Below are 19,246 nucleotides of genomic sequence, written 5' to 3'. Positions count from 1 at the left end.
GTGATTGCCAACAAAGGTTTTGCCACCAAGTACTAAAGCACGTTTTGCAAAGGGATCAAATACTTATTTCATTCATAAAAATGCAAATTAATGTATAACTTTTTTTGTAATGCATTTTTCTGGATTTTTTTGTTATTGTTGTGTCTCTCACTGTTCACATAAACTTATCATTGAAATTGTAGACTGATCATTTCTTTGTTAGTGGGCAAACATACAAAATCAGCTGGGGTTCAAGTAATTTTTTCCCTGACTGTATACTTGCAGTGTGCTGTCTTCCTCTAATGCACCTATCACACATCTTTGAGTTTGGATGACCGGTCAGACAAATTCTGACAATGTCACCTTGGATTCAAGGAACATGTTGTACAGTATTTATGTGTATGGTCGGGACAGGAAGCAGCAGTGAAAGTGGAGTCAGAATTTCTCATTTCATACAGTTAGTTTTCAAGTGTCAGATTTGACTTTGGTAGAAAAAAACAAAGTATTGTGACTGTTTCAATGATATAAGAGTAAAGAACTTAAAACAAACACAGTATAATAAGAAGCGTTCCAGAAATGGTCTCCATAACAAAAAACAAAAGTTCAAAGCCAATAGGAAAATGTTGTCACCAATATATATACGTTAATTGGCAGAGTTTGGTACTTCTCAGTTTCTCTATCACTCCACCTGTGCATTTGTATTTCTCATCTTGTGTGTTACGTCTGACTACATGAGTCTTTTGGTTTGTGGTGGAAGTCCTCATACTTTATATTGAACGTGGTCTCTCCACTGCACAGTGCTTTTAAGGTCAACCATACTTTAGATTTATTCATCACTTGCTTTAAATTTAATGTATATACCAGACATTTTGTAATATCTACTACTGTTCCTGGCAATATTATTCCCTTTTGCAACAGTTTTTGAGGTTTAGTGCCTTGTTGCCACACGGCTGTATTGCACTTCACTTGACATTTGTGTTCCTGTTGAAATTCTTGTCAGTTAAAAACTGCTAAATAATTTATCAAGCAAAAATACCAAGTATGTGTTTGTTCCCGCTTCTAAAGTGAGACAATGAGCTGCTTCTCTTTGATTTATATTTTTAATTTATTACAAACAGGAATTCTGTTGATATAATGGGAATTTGTGATTGTTTTTTTTGTACTTTTTTCATTATATAGACTGACGTAGATTAATAGTTCACACACAGACACATTATAGCACAGAGACGATAGACGAGACCTGGGTGAAGTAAATTAGCATCATTAGCTTTGCTTCCTCTAATCATGACTGATTCCCCTTATGGTCCTCATGGGTAGCACAGTCAAACATAGTAGAAACAAATCTCAGTGTGATAAGTGCTAACAATAACTCTCAGTACGTGGACTGTTAGCCTTCCAGCAGTGAAATAATTGAGCTGTCACTGTATCACTGGGTGTTTCCTAACCAGCGCAGTCTGGTGCAGTTATGTGAGGATTTTGCTGATCACCGCTGTACTTTTAAAAGCTTCCTCAGTTAATGTCTAGTACCAATTGGCCCCTCTCGTGCGTGGTCTCTTATTCCTCCCCTCTGTGTGTCTGTCATTTTTGTTTTTTCTACACCAGTGCTCAGCAAGTTCATACAATTGCTTTCTGGCTTGGAGATCTGTGAAATAAACACAAATGTTGGCTTGGCTCACAGACTCAGCATGGAGTGAATAATGATTACATTTTTGGGACTGAACTGCTGTTGAGGCAATACATGAACCAGGCTCCTTTGCGCTTGACGGTGGGATGTAAACAAGACCGTTACCATGACAACGCAAGGGCATTCAAAGGAAAAAACACTGTGCACAGTGAAGACTTTCTTCAGCTTAAATGGTTTTAATGCAAAGGCGTCTGGGAAGAAGTCACTCTGCTGTTGCACCCAGACACAGCACATGTATATGGTCTGATTATGAGTTATATGAAACTTAAGCTTCCTAAAAGGCTCAGATCTGGTGTTCACTCACCTAAGTTGTGCATTCGGGACTTTACAGATTTTATTAAAAAACAAAAGAAAAAACATCCTTTGTGAATAAAAGGAAATGCTCTGTGCTGCCAAGCCCAACACTGTATGTGCACTACTCCCCATGGTGTCATTAGCAGAGTAAAATACTGCAGAATTTACTTTCCCCAGGGATCATACCTGGCTAATTTAATGCTTCTTTTGTTTTGTTACAGAGGAAATCAAAGAAGAATCTGAAAAATTAAGGTAAGTGGTTGATGAAATGCATAATAATGCATCTGGGGTAACTTGATAGCTTTTGTGTCTGTTTCATCTTACAGGTTACATGTCAGTATTAATATAACAAGATACTAGATTATACTTAATCATATATCATTAGGTTGATATTATATAGATTTTCCGCTATGTGTCTTTCCTTCCATTACCAAATGTATGTTGCTAGCCTTAAATAACAGGAGTCATGGATGCAGACCTGCTCTTTGACTGAAGCCCAGTTAATGTCCATATTATATTTTACAAACATGGTAAGCGTGACACTGGTCTGATTAGAAAGGAAAGAGAAAGCCAGCTGGCGTCAAACAGGGAGTCCAGGAATCTGCCAGAGGAGGAGATCAGACACACAATGCGATACAGTATTCAGCCCTTTGCTGAATCACAGCTCTACTTTGATGTTGTCAGAAAAGGCTTTACAGGCTTCAGATCTCTCATTCCTCCTCTTTAATTCATATTATTCAATACCTTTTGTTTTCAGATAGCTCTCATTATAATATTTTCCCATTCCTTTCCAAGGCATGTCATCCTTCCTCTCTTCCTCCATTTCTCTCTGTGATCATGTCCCCCTTTTTCTCAGTGAGGTCGTCACTCCAAAAAGAGCTGAAGTCACCCTTTTTCATTGCCAAGACATAAACCAGTGCAAACTCTCCCTCTATGTGCTTGGGGATGCTGTAGCCACATGGCTGCTGAAAGCAATTGTCCATATTTTATATCTGTGTCTCTGGTTTTTGAAAGAAATTGCTGTGTTATTTGATTTGTGGTCTGGTTACTAGTTTGAGTCCAGGAGATGCTTTGTCCGCATGAGCACATGGCAAAGTCTGAGCCTGAAGAAGAAACCTGTAGGATTATTACCTTGTCCTATGGGAGGTTAAGTGAAGATATTTAAGCGTTCAGGCTCTGTATTAAACTCAGCGTAATTAAGATTTTGTTACTCTGCATTTATCCTTTAGGAATAGGACACAGGGCCATAGTATTTTCAGACATTTAATGTCCAGTTTGATCTGTAGATGAGAAGAGGAAATTCTGTACACTGAAACATGCCATTCTTAGCTGTCACTATTTCATGCACTGTCAGCCATGCCTGGATGTCAAGGGGGGTGTGAGTGTGTCAGGCCGATTTTTGAACTCTGCATCTTCTCTAGTGGCTCCAGTTGACAGACCTGACCATGTGATCACTTTGTGAGAATAACAGTCAATCTCTTTATTTGTATTGTCCCTTAGTCCACCCAGTGCAGATGGCAAATCAGGTTCCAGCACGTTACCACCAGTCAAGTCAAAGACCAGCTTCATTGAAGCCGACAAGTACTTCTTGCCGTTTGAACTGGCGTGTCAGTCCAAATGTCCCCGCATCGTCATCACCTCGCTCGACTGTTTGCAGGTCAGTGGCAAGACAAGTTGGACTGCAGAACTGTTTGCATCAGTGTTTCTATATGGGAGGCCACTGCATGTTGGCTTCTTCTTTTACAGTATCTTTCAAGATCTTAGACAAGTTCTTTTGAGCAGTCAATGAAAAAATTCATATCCGACCAGCAGTAAACTCAGTTAGCTCATCATGTGGAAACTGTAACAATCATATAATGGCTAGGTCATATTCTAGAGCATTAAAGTTGGTTTTATATGTGTGTATGCTTGTGCCTTTTGCACCTGTGTGTTTTGCATGTCTGCATCTGACATGTAGAAGCTGATAGCGTATGGCCACCTGACGGGCAGCGCCCCAGATAGCACGGCCCCGGGAAAGAAGCTCATTGACAGGATCATCGAGACCATCTGCGCTTGTTTCCAAGGACCACAGACTGATGAGGGCGTGCAGCTACAAATTATCAAGGTGTGCTGCTGTCCTTGTTTTTTGAAACATCACAGTTTATTACACAGATGCATATAATTCACATACAAATGTCATTTTGTCACCAATGCTGGAGAAAGAGTCAGAACATGTTGCCACTAAAGACCAACCACAGTGTCTGTGTCTGCCTGAACGATCGAGTTTAGGTTTTATCATGGTTTTAAATGGTTGTTTATCATAACAGCTTGTCTGCTGCCTCAAGCAAATGCCAAATAGTCTATGAAATGTATTATTACAGAGTCATGAAAATGCTGTAAGAACACAAACAAATTAATGGGATCTTAACTGAAAGCACAACTATTTACAGTATTGCTCTGAAGTGGAAGAACTGATGTTAAAAATCCTGATAGTGACTTTTTTGTGGTCTTTTGCGTTGTTGAAAATGTTCTTAAAGAAGAATATGTTCACTAAAAATATATGTCTCCTTTAACTTGAAATGTTGGCTCATGTGTATGATGTGTCAGGTAATGTGGCTTGGTACTTGAAGAGTTTTAAAAATGTTATCAGGCCCTGAGCAGAAATACTACCAGAGCGACTTGGCAAACCGTTCAAAATGCTCTTAAAATTGGCAAAGTAGTGACATTTCCAGAGCATTTATAGAGTAGTGCATAAGTGACAGAGGCTTTAAAGACCTACTAATAAATAATAAGAAATAATACATGTATTTCCTTTAAAAAAAAAAAAAGCGTACTTCTCGCTTTGATATTTGTTTTAAGGTTTTTTCTTTTTTGATTCCAGGCTCTGCTGACAGCGGTGACCTCCCAGCAAATAGAAATCCACGAGGGCACAGTCCTGCAGGCTGTCCGCACATGTTACAACATATACCTGGCCAGCAAGAACCTCATCAACCAGACCACAGCCAAGGCCACGCTCACACAGATGCTCAACGTCATCTTTGCACGCATGGAGAATCAAGCAGTATGTCCACCCTCTCATGGAAATATGCACTTATGGCACAGAATGCTGTTTACATTGAAACACACACATTAGACAGAGGGCAGCTTCTTTCTGACACCAGCGAAAGCCAGTGAGGCCGTTGGTACATCTGTGGGGTTGCAATTTTAAAATGTTGCAACAAATTACCAAAGTGTTAAACTTTCTTTGGCATGGAGTCAGATTGAGATGTAATATCATGAAATATTCTGTGGGAAAGCTTTCTGCTTGATGGTTTACCCCAACCACGTGTTCCTGATTTAATTCAAATCCACTGTTTGCTTTGTGTCCAGAGGGACATTTGAGGTGTTGCCTTCTAGAAACAAAGCTTGCTCTAATGTCATCTTTTTCTTTTTGAATGACACTTTCCCCCCCCCTCCTCACCTGCCTCCGTCCCTTCCTTTTGGACACATAGCTTACAAATCACAAGCTCTCTTGGTCTCTGGCCTCCAGAAAGCGTGATCGCCAGGTAAAGCGTGCAGGATTGCCGTGACTTGCCTGATCAGAACTCTGAAACTCTTCTTTGTGCATCTGTGTTTGTGCATTAAGCTTTTACCTCCATCCATTTGCGCACTCATCTCTTCCTTTCCCTTGCCCCTACACTGCACAGGAGCACTTACGCTGTGTGTTCACCTTCCGCTATATAGGCTTTTGCTGACTTGCCTACAAATCATTCTGCTTTCCTGCACCAATTTATAATTGAGTTTACATTCACACTTGGGCATGGTAAATATTTCATCACTGGTCAACTATGCTTGCCTCATTCCTGACAGCTTTTTGTTATGTGTTGTTTCTCCAAAGGTCTAATATAGTTCTTTTAGAACAATGAGTGACTGATATTGAGTCAGACAGAGAAATAAAAAGCAGCAATCAGGGGTGGAGAGAGAGAGACAAGGCTGACTTTGAGGCAGAGGCCTATTGTTGTGTTGTCACTGCCTGCTGCAGAGGGAGATTGTGTGTGTGTGTGTGTGTGTGTGTGTGTGTGTGTAGATGTATTCTCCTGACTGCAGCTCGGCATGGTATAATCACACACATACATACACACACACACACACACACACACACACACACACACAGTGTTTGTCTCACTCACTCTCAGACAGGCCTCACGATCTGACTGAGGTGGCATTTAAATAACAAGCTTAGTTTGTGTGCTCTGCCTCTCCTGTCCCCCCCAGTCGAGATGTGTTCGTCTGGCCTTGTTTTTGTTGCACGTACTCAATAGTAATTGTTTCATTCAAAGTGCTGTGTCACTGAATTTCTTACATGTGAGAATAGCAGCAGGCTGATTTAATTAATTGAAAGTGTGGCTTTAAAAACAAGATATAATGGGTAAAATAAAAGGAGTTTGGTTATAAAATAGACAAAGGCAGATTTTGTTTTGCCTTGTGTGAGGGGGAAAATGAAGGGATGTCATAAAACAGATTGAATAACTGTCTTGTTGCTATAAAGGGAGATGAGACAGACTGACATGACATGTAACTGAAACAAATTTGGCCATCAGTCTTCCTGCTCAGTCCCCGCAGAGTTGTGCTGTTAATTACATAAATTAAAAAAAAACTCGGCTGTCTATAGAAGGATCACCATCATTTTGCAAATGTGTCACAATGCTTATCTTTCCATCTGTAACCCATCTCTCTGTTTAGTTCTTGTGCTTTTTCTCTTCAAGTCACACGAGTCTGAAATTCCCTTTTTTTTTAACATCTATGCCCGACAAATTTACACTGCACTTGGATTGAAAATGCACCATGAGCTGTTGTTACCTTAGCCTGGCTGAGTGAGTTTCCACCGCTTGTAATTGTTTGTTCTCTCTTGTGGAACTTGTTTTGTCGTTTGCTATAAAACAGTGAGGTGTTTAACTGTGCACATGAGTTTGTTTTGCCTTCTAAAGTCAGCAGAGATGAGTAGTAGAGATAATTTACTCTGCTCAAAACCAAACTTTACCTCTGCCATAAAGCAAAATACACTAACATCACATTTTTTTAGGCTACAATTGTGTGCACGTGTCTTGTGACCCACTTTTAGCTCATGACCTACCAAGCTAAAGTATAACACTTTCCAGTGCCCTGTAAGAAAGAAAGAAAGAAAGAAAGAAGTAGTGGTAACACATGACGGCCATGACGCATCAACCAGGACACGGTTTTTGAACCAGAGGTACCTCCTGCCACCAGCGAACTAAAATAGACCCAGTGCATACAAGCCAGTACGACTTGATTATACAAAGTTTGTCTCATTGCTGTTTTAGTGACAGGACCTACCTCTCAGTGAGGGCGTTTATACATTTCCAGAAGAACACATCTAATATGTGCTGACACACCACTGATGTTGTAAAAGTCTTGAAAAAATGTCCCGTTGCTTAAACTTGTAATTGCTGTGATGAGTTTGTTAATATGGTCTTAACCTGTCTTTTTCCTCTGTGTGTGTGTTGCACATGCCTCTTTTCTGTGATTTTTTTTTTCCTGTTCTTTGTGTGTATTTTGTGTTTTTGTTTTGTTTTGTTTGTACTCGTGTGTATCCCACCACCCCTTCTACAGCTTCAGGAAGCAAAGCAGCTGGAGAGAGATCAGCACCGGCAGCACTCCCCAGTCACCCAGCACACTGAGCCAGAGTCCCCCCAGCTGCAGACTCACAACCACCCTCAGGCCAAGGGTCCAACCCAGGAGCCCAACGGGCCCATCACACCTCCAACTCCCAGCTTAACCACCCCATCCACACCGTCCACCCCGTCGACACCAGCCCCGGAGGGCAGCAGCAGCATGTCTGTGTCTGGGGAGCAGGAGGACCAAGGAGAGCAGGGGCCCATCTATGAGAGCCCAGATCCAGAAAATGCTTCTGAGTTCTCCATAACTGAAAACGAACAGACTGAGGCAGATCAAGCGACTGCAGCTGCACAGAGTAAGACTACCTGTATGGATTTATTTTATTCCCATGTATTTTTGAATAACAAAAACTAAATTTTATATATTTGTTTTGAAGTGGTGTAGAATGTGAAGAGCAGAATGAAAAATAGTTTGTAATTGACACTGACTTTTCAGATGCAGCAGCCCGGCAGCATCCAGGTGAAGCGGAGGATGAGGAGACTCCGAACTATGAAGAGAAAGCCCAAGAAATAGTCCAGAGTATCCTGCAGGAGGTGGTCAGTACTGTAGCAGGAGGTGAGACATGTTCTGTCTATAATTGTATTTTAAGATGATGATATATTTTTCAAGGTAATGGCTAATTACACTCTGAGGAAGCCATTATTATTTATAGGGACATCTGTAATACTAATGTTGGAGGAATCATCCGGTTAATCCCGAAGGAAATAAAAGCTCAAGCACAAAGGAAAGCATTATTTTTACAACACACCTTAAAGTAGCTGTCGAGTGAATGTTTTGTTATGCTGTAACTTACCCCCTGCTCCTTGTTCAGCTCCTATCTGAACCTTTTCAGTGTGCTCTCTCTTTGTTTACCGTCTTTGACATGTCTGCGCAGTGCTGCTCATTTTACTTTTCAGTTCTACACCAAATACCTTTGCAAATTTACACCTGCAAATTTAACGATCCAGTAGAATGCTAATTTTTTCTCCCACTATTTACTCATTCCTTTCTGTAACGCATACTGGGACAAAGGAGAGAGGAAGCCATTACTGATTATACACTCTGTACTTAAGATGACAAGTGAACTATGCTCTCAGGTTGGTGCCCCTGTTAAATATAAATATAAAGCACCTCTCCAGGTATAAAATGTGACTGAAAGGAAACACAAAAGACTCTAAACCCAGCCCTTGCTGAGAAACTACACTGTAATTTAGGTCATGTCGAGCTCCCTGAAGCTCCAAAAGGAAGAAACAGCACTTTTACTTTTTTCTATGGCTGCATAAAGCTCTATTAACTTGTACCCACAAAAGAACAGTGCTTTAGCAAATACAATTTTACCTTTGAGCAGCAATTTGACAAAGAGGCTTTAAGGGTCAGCAGGGGCATTAACCAGAATGCACTCTTGACCTTTCTTAACCTGGGAGCTTCCTGAGATACTGATGAACATGCTTTTTGCATCTGTAATATTCTCTCTTTTTACTTGACCACTACATCATGTCAAACTCCACACTGACAATTGATCTCGCTGGTCATAAAACCAACTCTTTCATCATCACCACAGGGCACTGCCTGGACCCTGCGAACCTTTGTTCTGACACCAAGGGGTCTGGTGGCGAAGGAGAGCCAGCAGAGTTGGAGCCGGCTGAAGCAGTGACAGAAGGTACCCAGAGCTCGCTGGAGGACGAGGGTACCCTAGGGAGTGACAACGAGCACGTCCATGCCAACGGCATCCCCGGCACGCCTATTTCTGCCAGCTTCACCCCCTCGCTGCCTGATGACAGGCTGTCGGTCTCGTCGAATGACACTCAGGTGAGGGACAAAGCCTAGCACATTACTGTGCATATGAACAGTGCAATTATGTTTGATTGCACTGTTCAGTGATCAAGGTTAAACAGCTGTAATTGATCTGGAAGGTTATAATCACACTGTTGATGTTACGTAGGCTGGAGGATGTGCAATTCAGTGCAAGAAGATGTTACTATGTGCACGCTGATTTTGTGGCCTTTGTTTTTCTGTAGGAATCGGGGGTGGCACCGGGCCAGCTGCCAGGTGCTAAGTTCTCCCACATCCTCCAGAAAGATGCCTTCCTTGTGTTTCGCTCACTGTGCAAGCTGTCAATGAAGCCACTGTCAGATGGACCACCTGATCCTAAGTAAGAATTAATTACATGTGGTGTGCAAGAAGGAGATTACAGTATTATTGTCTGGTCATATTGTGTTTGTGCCTCTGCTTATTTGAATCCTTGTAATCCTTGAAATGCTTTTTATAGGAGCTGTTCCACTGTTTAGCTTACCCACCCAGACCATGCACTTTTTGATCTCACCTCTATTTAATCTAAAATGAATAGAGGGTTATCTGATTAGTTGACTAACAGATAATTTATCAGCAACGATGATTAATCTATTGAGAGTTTTAAGGAAAAATCCCAAGAAATTATTAGGTCCAAATGTGAATATTTGCTTAAATATTACCAAGAGCAAAGATTTACACCTGATATGCAAAAGAAAGCAGAACTTCCACTTCATGCTGCTGCTGCCACAGAACTTGGTTTACATTAGAGAAACATAATAATGCACACAGCTTGTCTAAATAACCTCTCACCAGGTGTGTTCTTTCATAGACTTACTAGTTTTTTTTAGCTTTTGGGTATTTTCTAGGTTTTGCTAGAAAATGGTGCAGCAGTTCCTTCTTTGTATGTCTGTTCATATACTGTATGTTATAGTTCAAAAAACATTCAAAATGATTAACCAAGACTCTGGATTTCTTTAAATAATGCATCAGCCTCTACAACACCCCACAGTTTACTGGTATAGGCAGTGTAGATTTTTTATACAACTGCATTTGTCTGTGCACTAAATAGATGCCTTTGCATTTTCTTTCCATTATGTATTGAGTAAATGAATATTATATGGTATGCTACTGTTAACAGTTTCACATTTCACAGTTTTCTCACAGACGTTATCATGACCATTTAGCTGCAGCTTGAATGATGAAGTATCAAAAATTTGGGGAGGGGGCCGTTTTATTACACTACGTAAATCCTACTTTGTCTGCTCGTGAGTGATGGAAGACATTGCAGATCAGTCAATCTCGGTGGATAAAGTCGCTTAAAGTATGTTTCTCTGTCTGTTTTTCTGCAGAACTACTGCAGAAAAGCTGCAGTAGTTCTGCAGTAGCTGCAGTTCACCTAAGGATTTATTTGAATGCTGCTGAAGTTTTTAACTCTCTGATGTAGCGTTACAGTATGATATAGTTTTATTGCTGTTTCTTTCTTTTATAGCTTTATTTGAAGGACAGTTAATTTCATTTTTAAGTATTCATTTTTAGGGAGCCTTAATCTGGCAATCTGGCAAAAAACAAGGTCAACCAGGCAGCATATAAACTTGGTGAACTGTGGAGACAGGTGTTGTGGGTCTGGACCTTAGGACTGGACAACAAGGGGATAAGTGACAAGTGTGCAGAGCAGAGACAAAGGGAAAATCCAAAAAACATCTGGAAGCTGGATGGGTACTAACAGATCAGAGAACTGTCTAGACAACACACAGGGCCAGGAAAGCATGGGGCAGAGGCTGGGAATGTAACACACTGTTGAACTTGCCACTCTTTTCCCCCCCCCTGCTTCAGGTCCCACGAGCTGCGATCAAAGGTCTTGTCACTCCAACTGCTGCTGTCCATCCTGCAGAACGCCGGGCCCATTTTCAAAACAAATGAGATGTTCATCAATGCCATCAAGCAGTACCTGTGTGTGGCCCTGTCCAAGAACGGTGTGTCCTCTGTGCCCGAGGTCTTTGAGCTCTCACTCTCCATTTTCCTCACTCTGCTCTCCCACTTCAAGACACACCTCAAGATGCAAATCGAGGTAATATATTCATCTTGTGCTTATTAAGAAAATTTCAGGTTTAGTTGTCAGCCCAACCGATTTAAGTTGTACAGGTAATGACAGCAAGTTCTGTTGCAGAAAGTAACAAGTTCCCCGCCTACAGTCTTAATAGATAGTGACATAAGACGTGAAGCATTTTAATGGGATTTCAGACTTCGCTTTGAAAGCTTTCACTGTGACACAGTGGAGGACTCGCATGTTAACAAAGCTTTGCATACACCAGCTACTCTTATTCTTCAGCATCATGCACTCCACATGGTGCTTTGTGTTTAATTTTCATTTTTTCCACCACTTTGTTTTGATTGAGACACTGTATCCAGCAGAAACCTGATAAACTAGCAGTTACAACACAGTACATCATTCAGCCACCACTTCTTCATGGAAGCAACAGTTTCACACTGTCTCCTGTAGCTGACAGACTCGCTGTGTAACACAGGAAGTTAACAAACGAAGTGGGAAGGTTTAGGAAAAAGTAGGTTTAAAAATATTATTCAACACTAATAGCAGCGTAATTCCATCGTGGTTGTTTACCCTTTACAAACATTTCTTATAAGGTGTACTTGTTTTTATATATCATGGTTTATCATCAGGAGTGGCTATTTCAACATCTGTCTTCTTTGATTACCGCCTGTCTCTTCCTGTCGAAGAGCAGCCTGTTACATGGCTGTTTTGTTTGCGCTGTCTGCAGGTGTTCTTCAAGGAGATTTTCCTGTACATTCTAGAGACGTCCACAAGCTCCTATGACCACAAGTGGATGGTCATACAGACCCTCACTAAAATATGTGCAGGTTTGTGTCTCAGTATTTAAATTAACATTGATTGTTTATTGATAATTAATTATTGATACTTTGAGACGTACTGAGGTAGTAATGGAGGCTTAGGAGAGAAGCTTGTGGTACACATAAGCCTGATGTGCTAAGTACTTGTCAGCTAAATGTATTTAGTCACATAATACATTTTCACAAGTTTCAGTTAGGATGTAATTCATAGTATAATTATAATTCCAAATCACTACAAAAATCATCTTAAGGCACTTTACACAGAGAAAAACCCAACAAATCCCCCCTTGAGCAAGCACTTAGTGACAGTGGGGAGGAAAAACTATAATTATGCTGGCATATACACAGTTTACACAGTCTGCATCTGTCTCAGATGTTCTCACTCCATCTGTATCTCTCTCAGATGCCCAGAGTGTGGTTGACATCTACGTAAACTATGATTGTGACTTGAATGCTGCCAACATATTTGAGCGGTTAGTCAACGACCTCTCGAAGATCGCACAGGGTCGTGGTGGTCATGAGCTTGGCACAACACCACAACAGGTGACTTTTTTTTTTTGTCTCCTTTTTTTAGTTTTATGGTCTTTTAATATTAGTTATTGCAGTTATTTATGATACCAACAATTAAAAATTTCTAAGGCATTGGGATAATTTTATTTGTATGTCGTTTGTAGGAGCTGACCCTGAGAAAGAAAGGCCTCGAATGTCTTGTATCCATCCTGAAATGTATGGTAGAGTGGAGTAAAGACCAGTACGTCAACCCCAACTCCCAGACCAGCCTCGGTAAGACGCTGATGCACTGAATATTAATGTCATTTATGAAGATTATCTAGCAGCTGTTATACCTGCACTGAATTCAAGATGCACAGAAGTGAACTTTCTTTTTGATTCTGATCTTGTACATAGCGTAAATACAGTACCTTAGACATGTCAGTGCCAGAATTTGTTTGCCTTTTAGTTCAGGTTAATAATCTGTTATTGTTAATGAACTGTTAGTCCTTTCACTCTTGTTAAAAACTGATTTAAAATCCAAGGTGTAGACATTAGTGATTCCTGGAGAGGATTTAAAGAGCATTTGGTTTAATTGCATAAAGCGATGCACATCACTGTGCAATATAACATATCATTATATTCAGATATGATCCTCCAGTGTAATTGGTCGTTTATCGGAAGTGCTTTGAGATGGATACTTATACTGTAGCTTCACTACAGGTGGCACATGCTAGAAATGTTGGTGTAGCTGCAATGAAATGCTTTGTAGGCTTTGCCACTGAAGTCCAGGTTGTTGGTTTTCTTTAATAGTTTGTGGAGATTTAAACCTCTGTTGTGGTCACTGTTCATCATTGAGGTTAACAAGAATTAGTGTTAAAACTTGCATCCTAACTAAGACTAACCTGAAACTGTTTCCTTTCTCATACAGTAGATTTGCATTAGAATTTCAATTTACAAAAGACTGAATTAATGTCATGCCATCTCCATTGTTTTATTTGCCCTTTATGCCATTTTCTTCCCTTTTTGGATGAATTCAAAGCAAGAACAGGTAATAGTAAAACAGTACCAAGTGTTCAGTACGTGTTGCTGTGATTGGATTCTTTATACTAAGTTCCTTTGTAGCTTTAGAGCCAGTGTTGTACTAGTTTGGCATTATATAACCTTGTTTGATGGGTTTCCGTTTACCCACTTACACCCCATAGACTGCAACCAAAACCATGTTTAAAGATACTTATACTCATTGTAGAAACTTTTGTTGTGAATTAAATGGGTAAAAATGCTGCTTGTTAATCTAATGCCAGAACACAGCTTCAGCGTTTAGTTCATCTTGCCCCTCTCCCTGTGTATCCCTGAATCTTCTCCTCTCTACTCTCTAAGCCTAAGAATGGGAAGCACACTGCCAGCTCATATTACTGTGGCACCGTCCTGAATGTTTTAAAGAATTTCCAATGGGTAATCAGACACCTGGCCTTAGCAGAGTGTTAGAGTGGACCCGCTCTAGCAGCAGCAGATCCCTTAGCTTTTTTTTGGCTGGCTTAAGAAACCACCTTTGTTGGCCTCTAAGTTCTGGCTGCTTCCTCTTTGACTGCCTGGGTTTTTTTTTTTTTTGAGATATCCCATCGTTTATAATATTCTCCACTCATGCCCTTGATTGCACCTGCTCTGTGTGTTTCCTGGAGTTTTTTAGGCTGTGGTTGTGTGTGCATGAACGTCAGTGTGCTAGCCCTCCCTGCCAACAACAATCATTAAAAAGGCCTGAAGGCCTTCTTGTTCTGTGTTACACTTTCCCCTTTCAATTACTGAAGCTTCTCTCCCATGGTGCAAACTTTTAGTTAGCTCATTTTTTTAAGCCTCCCGGCTGAATTTGTGCCCCTGACAGAGTTGGCACAGACTCAGCCTTAAAACCTCTCACCTTGGTGGTTTCAGGGAGTTGCTTCTTATAGTATAGAAGTAGTTAGTTTCCACTCATCTCTAATCCCTTCTGAATGATCTTATCTTGTACATTTTTTTGCTCCTCAGGCCAAGAGAAACCATTGGAGCAGGAGAGCACAGAGACCAAGGCTCCTGAGACTATAAACCGCTATGGGAGCATTAATTCTCTGGACTCCACAGCCTCATCTGGCATCGGCAGCTACAGCACCCAGATGTCAGGTACTGACAACCCCGAGCAGTTTGAGGTCCTCAAACAGCAAAAGGAGATCATCGAGCAGGGCATTGACCTGTAAGTTTCACTACATGCACTTAAATTATTCCTTTTACAATATCACTGTGATATGGAAATCACTACACCAAGTCTTGTGTTTCTGAATCCTCCACAGGTTCAACAAGAAACCAAAGAGAGGAATCCAGTACCTTCAAGAGCAAGGCATGCTGGGTACAACCCCAGAGGACCTCGCACAGTTCTTGCACCAAGAGGAGAGACTTGATTCGGTAACAAGCAAACAGCCAAGTGCTATTAGACCTGCAAAATCACAGAGTTGCTGTGCTGCTCCCACAACAACATATTTTTTGGCCCAGACTATCATCGTGTTAACAAGAGGGTGCACAAACCACACAGCTGATTTTAGATTAGGTTTGTTTCTGGGCCCCACTAAAGAAAAGAAGCATCTGGCAGCCAAAGAAGCATCCAGTCTTTCCATATAAATAAATAAATAAATAAACAACCCATCTGACTCAGCAAACTTTGCAGCAAGCCAAACCACACAGTTTAGTGTCAGCCACTCTAACCCAGAGTCCTAAATACAGCTTAACTGTTAAGGAGCACACTCTGCCTTGATTGAACAGCTTCAGGTATGTTTGTATGCAGCGGTAGGCATTAAAGAACATTAACATCATCTGGTTAGAAACAAGAGCTTTCACCTGCAGTGGCACTGCAGCAAGAACAACCAGAGTTTATAGGATTCAATTAACCCACACTGCCTCAATGGTCCTTCATACACTGTATACTGCATGTTTATGTTATGGCACTAAATATGACAAATGCTAGATGTAATGGTGGCTGTGTGGAAAATGGTAAGCCAAAGAAGTTGCTCTTTCACAGAGGTGAAATCAGGTTTCCCCCTTAGCTTTAACCTCTGATCACTAGAAAACAGTTGACTGGTAGCTACAATTACATATTGGACGGTACAGTGCAATTTTGTCTTGTATGTTGTAGTTTGTTAAAATAAGGCATCTTTTCCTCTCTTAGACTCAAGTGGGAGAGTTCCTTGGGGATAATGATCGCTTCAATAAAGAGGTGATGTATGCCTACGTGGATCAAATGGATTTCCAGGGCAAAGACTTTGTTTCTGCACTAAGGATGTTCCTGGAGGGCTTTCGGCTGCCTGGAGAGGCTCAGAAGATCGACCGGCTCATGGAGAAATTCGCAGCACGATACCTTGAATGTAATCAGGGGTAAGTTTACATCTGGAAGATCCTGACTATGAAAACAGCTGGATTTGATTCTGTGTAAACCATATATATCACACTGCTATATTCATCCCTACCATCCTCTCCCTTTCAATTTTCTAGGCAAACCCTCTTTGCCAGTGCTGACACCGCATACGTCCTTGCCTATTCAATCATTATGTTGACAACAGACCTTCACAGTCCACAGGTGAGCACCCTTCCTCAGTGAGGCAGCAACCTTTGTGACTGTTTTGACAGCATTCGTTCCCCCAATTATCAGTGCAAATACATAAATCACAGCATGGCATAAGCAGCTTTTGACCCCTTTATTTGTGTCATCTGCAAAGGTAAAGAATAAAATGACAAAAGAACAGTACATCAAGATGAACCGCGGCATCAACGACAGCAAAGACCTACCTGAGGAATATCTGTCAGCCATCTACGATGAGATCGCAGGGAAGAAGATTGCTATGAAGGAGACAAAAGAGCTCACCATGAAATCCAACAAGCAGAGTGAGTTTTACTGCCAGAATAAATGCTAAGATTCTGGATATTATTCAGATCCATTTAGCTGATACTTTTACTGTAATGATTTTTGGAAGAGACTTAAAATCATCAGAGAATAAATTTTTGCTGCTGATTGGTCAGGTGCTTGTGAGTCGTCGAGATAAGGTCGCACAGGAACTCCTGTAAGCACACAGCATTCAGATAGGTTCACTAGATGGCTCAGTTTGTTTGGTTTTAGTTAAATGCTCTCTGCAGGTGTTGCTGTTTATATGCGACTGTCTGGTTTTGATTCTTGCTTACAGGTGTGGCCAGTGAGAAGCAGAGGCGTTTGCTCTACAACGTGGAGATGGAGCAGATGGCCAAGACGGCCAAAGCTTTGATGGAGGCCGTCAGCCACGTTCAGGCTCCCTTCACCAGTGCCACACATCTGGAGCATGTCAGACCCATGTTCAAGGTAACACAAGCAGACATGCAGATGCACTATGAAGCACATACACAGTCACGCACACAAATTGGACGACTCATTCTTCTATTGTTCCTCAGCTGGCGTGGACACCCTTCCTGGCTGCTTTTAGCGTGGGGCTTCAAGACTGTGATGACACAGAGGTGGCCTCGCTGTGTCTTGAAGGGATCCGCTGTGCCATCAGGATAGCATGCATCTTCTCCATACAGGTACAACTGTCCAAACTGGAGGAGCTCTGTCGTACTGTGTTTCTCACCTAGCAGCATTCTGATGCACTGCCTGGTCTTTGTGGCTCTTTAACAGCTGGAGAGAGATGCGTATGTGCAGGCCCTGGCGAGGTTCACCCTACTGACAGCCAGCTCTGGCATCTCAGAAATGAAGCAGAAGAACATCGACACCATCAAGACCCTCATAACTGTGGCCCACACTGATGGAAACTACCTGGGCAACTCCTGGCATGAGGTTATTTTCATCTCCCTAAGAATTGCCTCTTGTTTCCTCAGTGTATTTTCTCACCAAACTCTGTAGTGTGTTATCTCACCTGATCTTTCTTCCTCCTCTCTCTCTTCCCTGATTCAGTGAACCACATAGGCCTTAATTTCCTTTGGGATATGTATGTGTATTTTTAAAATAGCTAAGAGTCATTGCTAGGCACAACATGAAACAGAATAACAGTCTCTTGTGAGTTATTACTTTAAAAAGAACACTGTATTAATACTGAAATTATAGAAAAGTTTTTTCTGTTGATTATATTTTGCTCCCCAAATAACCAGTACAAGTTTTAAACTGCAGATAAATAAAATGATTGCTCCATCGACATCCTCCTTTAATTTTGCTTACCCAACAGATATTCAGATATCTTCTATTCTGTCCTAATTTGCACATGTCAAATTCTATCTTTGTCATAAACTATGTCATTTTCTCTTCTCAGATCTTGAAGTGCATTAGTCAGCTTGAGCTGGCTCAGCTGATTGGTACGGGGGTGAAGGCACGCTACATCTCAGGGACAGTGCGGGGAAAAGATGGCTTCATCACAAGCACCAAGGAGCAGAGCAACGACGAGTACCTGGGCCTAGGTCAGCATCTTATAATTACATGCTGCACATTCTTGACCTGTGGTTTTTCAGTGGAGTTGTACTTTTATATAGATTGGTTAAAACTCAACTTAATTTGTGAAGCAAGCGCTTTGTTTTCAGATGTTTGGCTGTGGTTTGCTTTTCAGTTGGAGGGACTGTGGACCGTAAGCAGATCGCCAGCATTCAGGAGTCCATCGGAGAGACCAGCTCTCAAAGCGTGGTGGTGGCTGTGGACAGGTAAAATGTCAAACAAACCTCATTGTGAGCAAATATTTGTCTTTTTGCATCACGTCCCCTTGTTTTTGGCAGACGTGTTGTCTAAAAAATTGCAAATAAAATGTCTCTTGAATAATCATTGTCACTTTTTTCTCTAATTTAGGATATTCACAGGTTCTACCAGATTGGACGGTAATGCAATAGGTGAGTCTAGCCGACCTAGCTATAAAATATATTATTTGTACTTCTCCAAGGACAGGCACTGTGGAGGTATTTTTGAACATTGTGATCACATTGCCCATACAAAACAGCCTTTTCTTCAGTCATTGCCAACATCTTTCCATCTTGTCAGTTGATTTTGTGCGCTGGTTGTGTGCTGTGTCCATGGATGAGCTGGCCTCACCCACACACCCACGTATGTTCAGCCTACAAAAAATAGTGGAGATCTCCTACTACAACATGGGGCGCATCAGGCTGCAGTGGTCCAGGATCTGGGAGGTTATCGGAGACCACTTCAACAAGGTGGGTGAGGACTGGTCACATCAGGGATGGAAACGGAAACGGAAGCATGTTTTAATGCTGTTGTGTAAAGGGGTGCTAAAATAGCTTTGCAGCAGTTTTTGTTCAATTAATGGTATTCTTGAACACACACACAGCCTCTCCTCAGCCAAGAAAGGACAAACTGAGCTGCAGAGGGCTGTTTTTGTCTTCTCCCACCGTCTGCTTTACTGTTTGCTTTTATTCACTGATAAGCAGATCGTTGCCAGAAAAGCTTTTGGCATTTTGGTATCCAACGAGGCTCTGCTTCTCACTGAGTAGTTGTAAACTGGGTTTGGCATGTGTAAAATCGAAATC

At 41.4% G+C, this 19,246-nt stretch overlaps 1 protein-coding gene across 2 annotated transcripts in view; it reads left to right on the top strand.

The window, feature by feature from the left end:
• The window catches only part of arfgef1 (ADP-ribosylation factor guanine nucleotide-exchange factor 1 (brefeldin A-inhibited)), a 41,635-nt gene that overhangs the window by 13,558 nt on the left and 8,831 nt on the right, over window positions 1-19,246 (top strand). Inside the window, exons 2-26 of one of the 2 annotated variants that reach the window (XM_020599923.1) lie at window positions 2,179-2,209; window positions 3,458-3,614; window positions 3,915-4,061; window positions 4,818-4,997; window positions 5,428-5,481; window positions 7,547-7,907; window positions 8,048-8,167; window positions 9,153-9,400; window positions 9,610-9,743; window positions 11,216-11,450; window positions 12,160-12,259; window positions 12,654-12,793; window positions 12,925-13,033; window positions 14,762-14,963; window positions 15,061-15,172; window positions 15,930-16,135; window positions 16,253-16,337; window positions 16,477-16,642; window positions 16,939-17,090; window positions 17,180-17,308; window positions 17,403-17,561; window positions 18,031-18,175; window positions 18,322-18,412; window positions 18,555-18,595; window positions 18,744-18,913. In XM_020599923.1, coding sequence (XP_020455579.1) covers window positions 2,179-2,209; window positions 3,458-3,614; window positions 3,915-4,061; window positions 4,818-4,997; window positions 5,428-5,481; window positions 7,547-7,907; window positions 8,048-8,167; window positions 9,153-9,400; window positions 9,610-9,743; window positions 11,216-11,450; window positions 12,160-12,259; window positions 12,654-12,793; window positions 12,925-13,033; window positions 14,762-14,963; window positions 15,061-15,172; window positions 15,930-16,135; window positions 16,253-16,337; window positions 16,477-16,642; window positions 16,939-17,090; window positions 17,180-17,308; window positions 17,403-17,561; window positions 18,031-18,175; window positions 18,322-18,412; window positions 18,555-18,595; window positions 18,744-18,913 — 3,674 coding nt within the window. The remainder of the gene's footprint in view (window positions 1-2,178; window positions 2,210-3,457; window positions 3,615-3,914; window positions 4,062-4,817; window positions 4,998-5,427; window positions 5,482-7,546; window positions 7,908-8,047; window positions 8,168-9,152; window positions 9,401-9,609; window positions 9,744-11,215; window positions 11,451-12,159; window positions 12,260-12,653; window positions 12,794-12,924; window positions 13,034-14,761; window positions 14,964-15,060; window positions 15,173-15,929; window positions 16,136-16,252; window positions 16,338-16,476; window positions 16,643-16,938; window positions 17,091-17,179; window positions 17,309-17,402; window positions 17,562-18,030; window positions 18,176-18,321; window positions 18,413-18,554; window positions 18,596-18,743; window positions 18,914-19,246) is intronic. The other variant, XM_020599924.1, reaches the window with a different exon arrangement.

The sequence above is a fragment of the Monopterus albus genome, unplaced genomic scaffold (genome assembly GCF_001952655.1).
Source record: "Monopterus albus unplaced genomic scaffold, M_albus_1.0 scaffold44.1, whole genome shotgun sequence".
Taxonomy (NCBI): Eukaryota; Metazoa; Chordata; class Actinopteri; order Synbranchiformes; family Synbranchidae; genus Monopterus; species Monopterus albus.
Note: the sequence above shows the minus strand (reverse complement) of the source record. Positions and strands in the feature narration are given on the sequence as shown.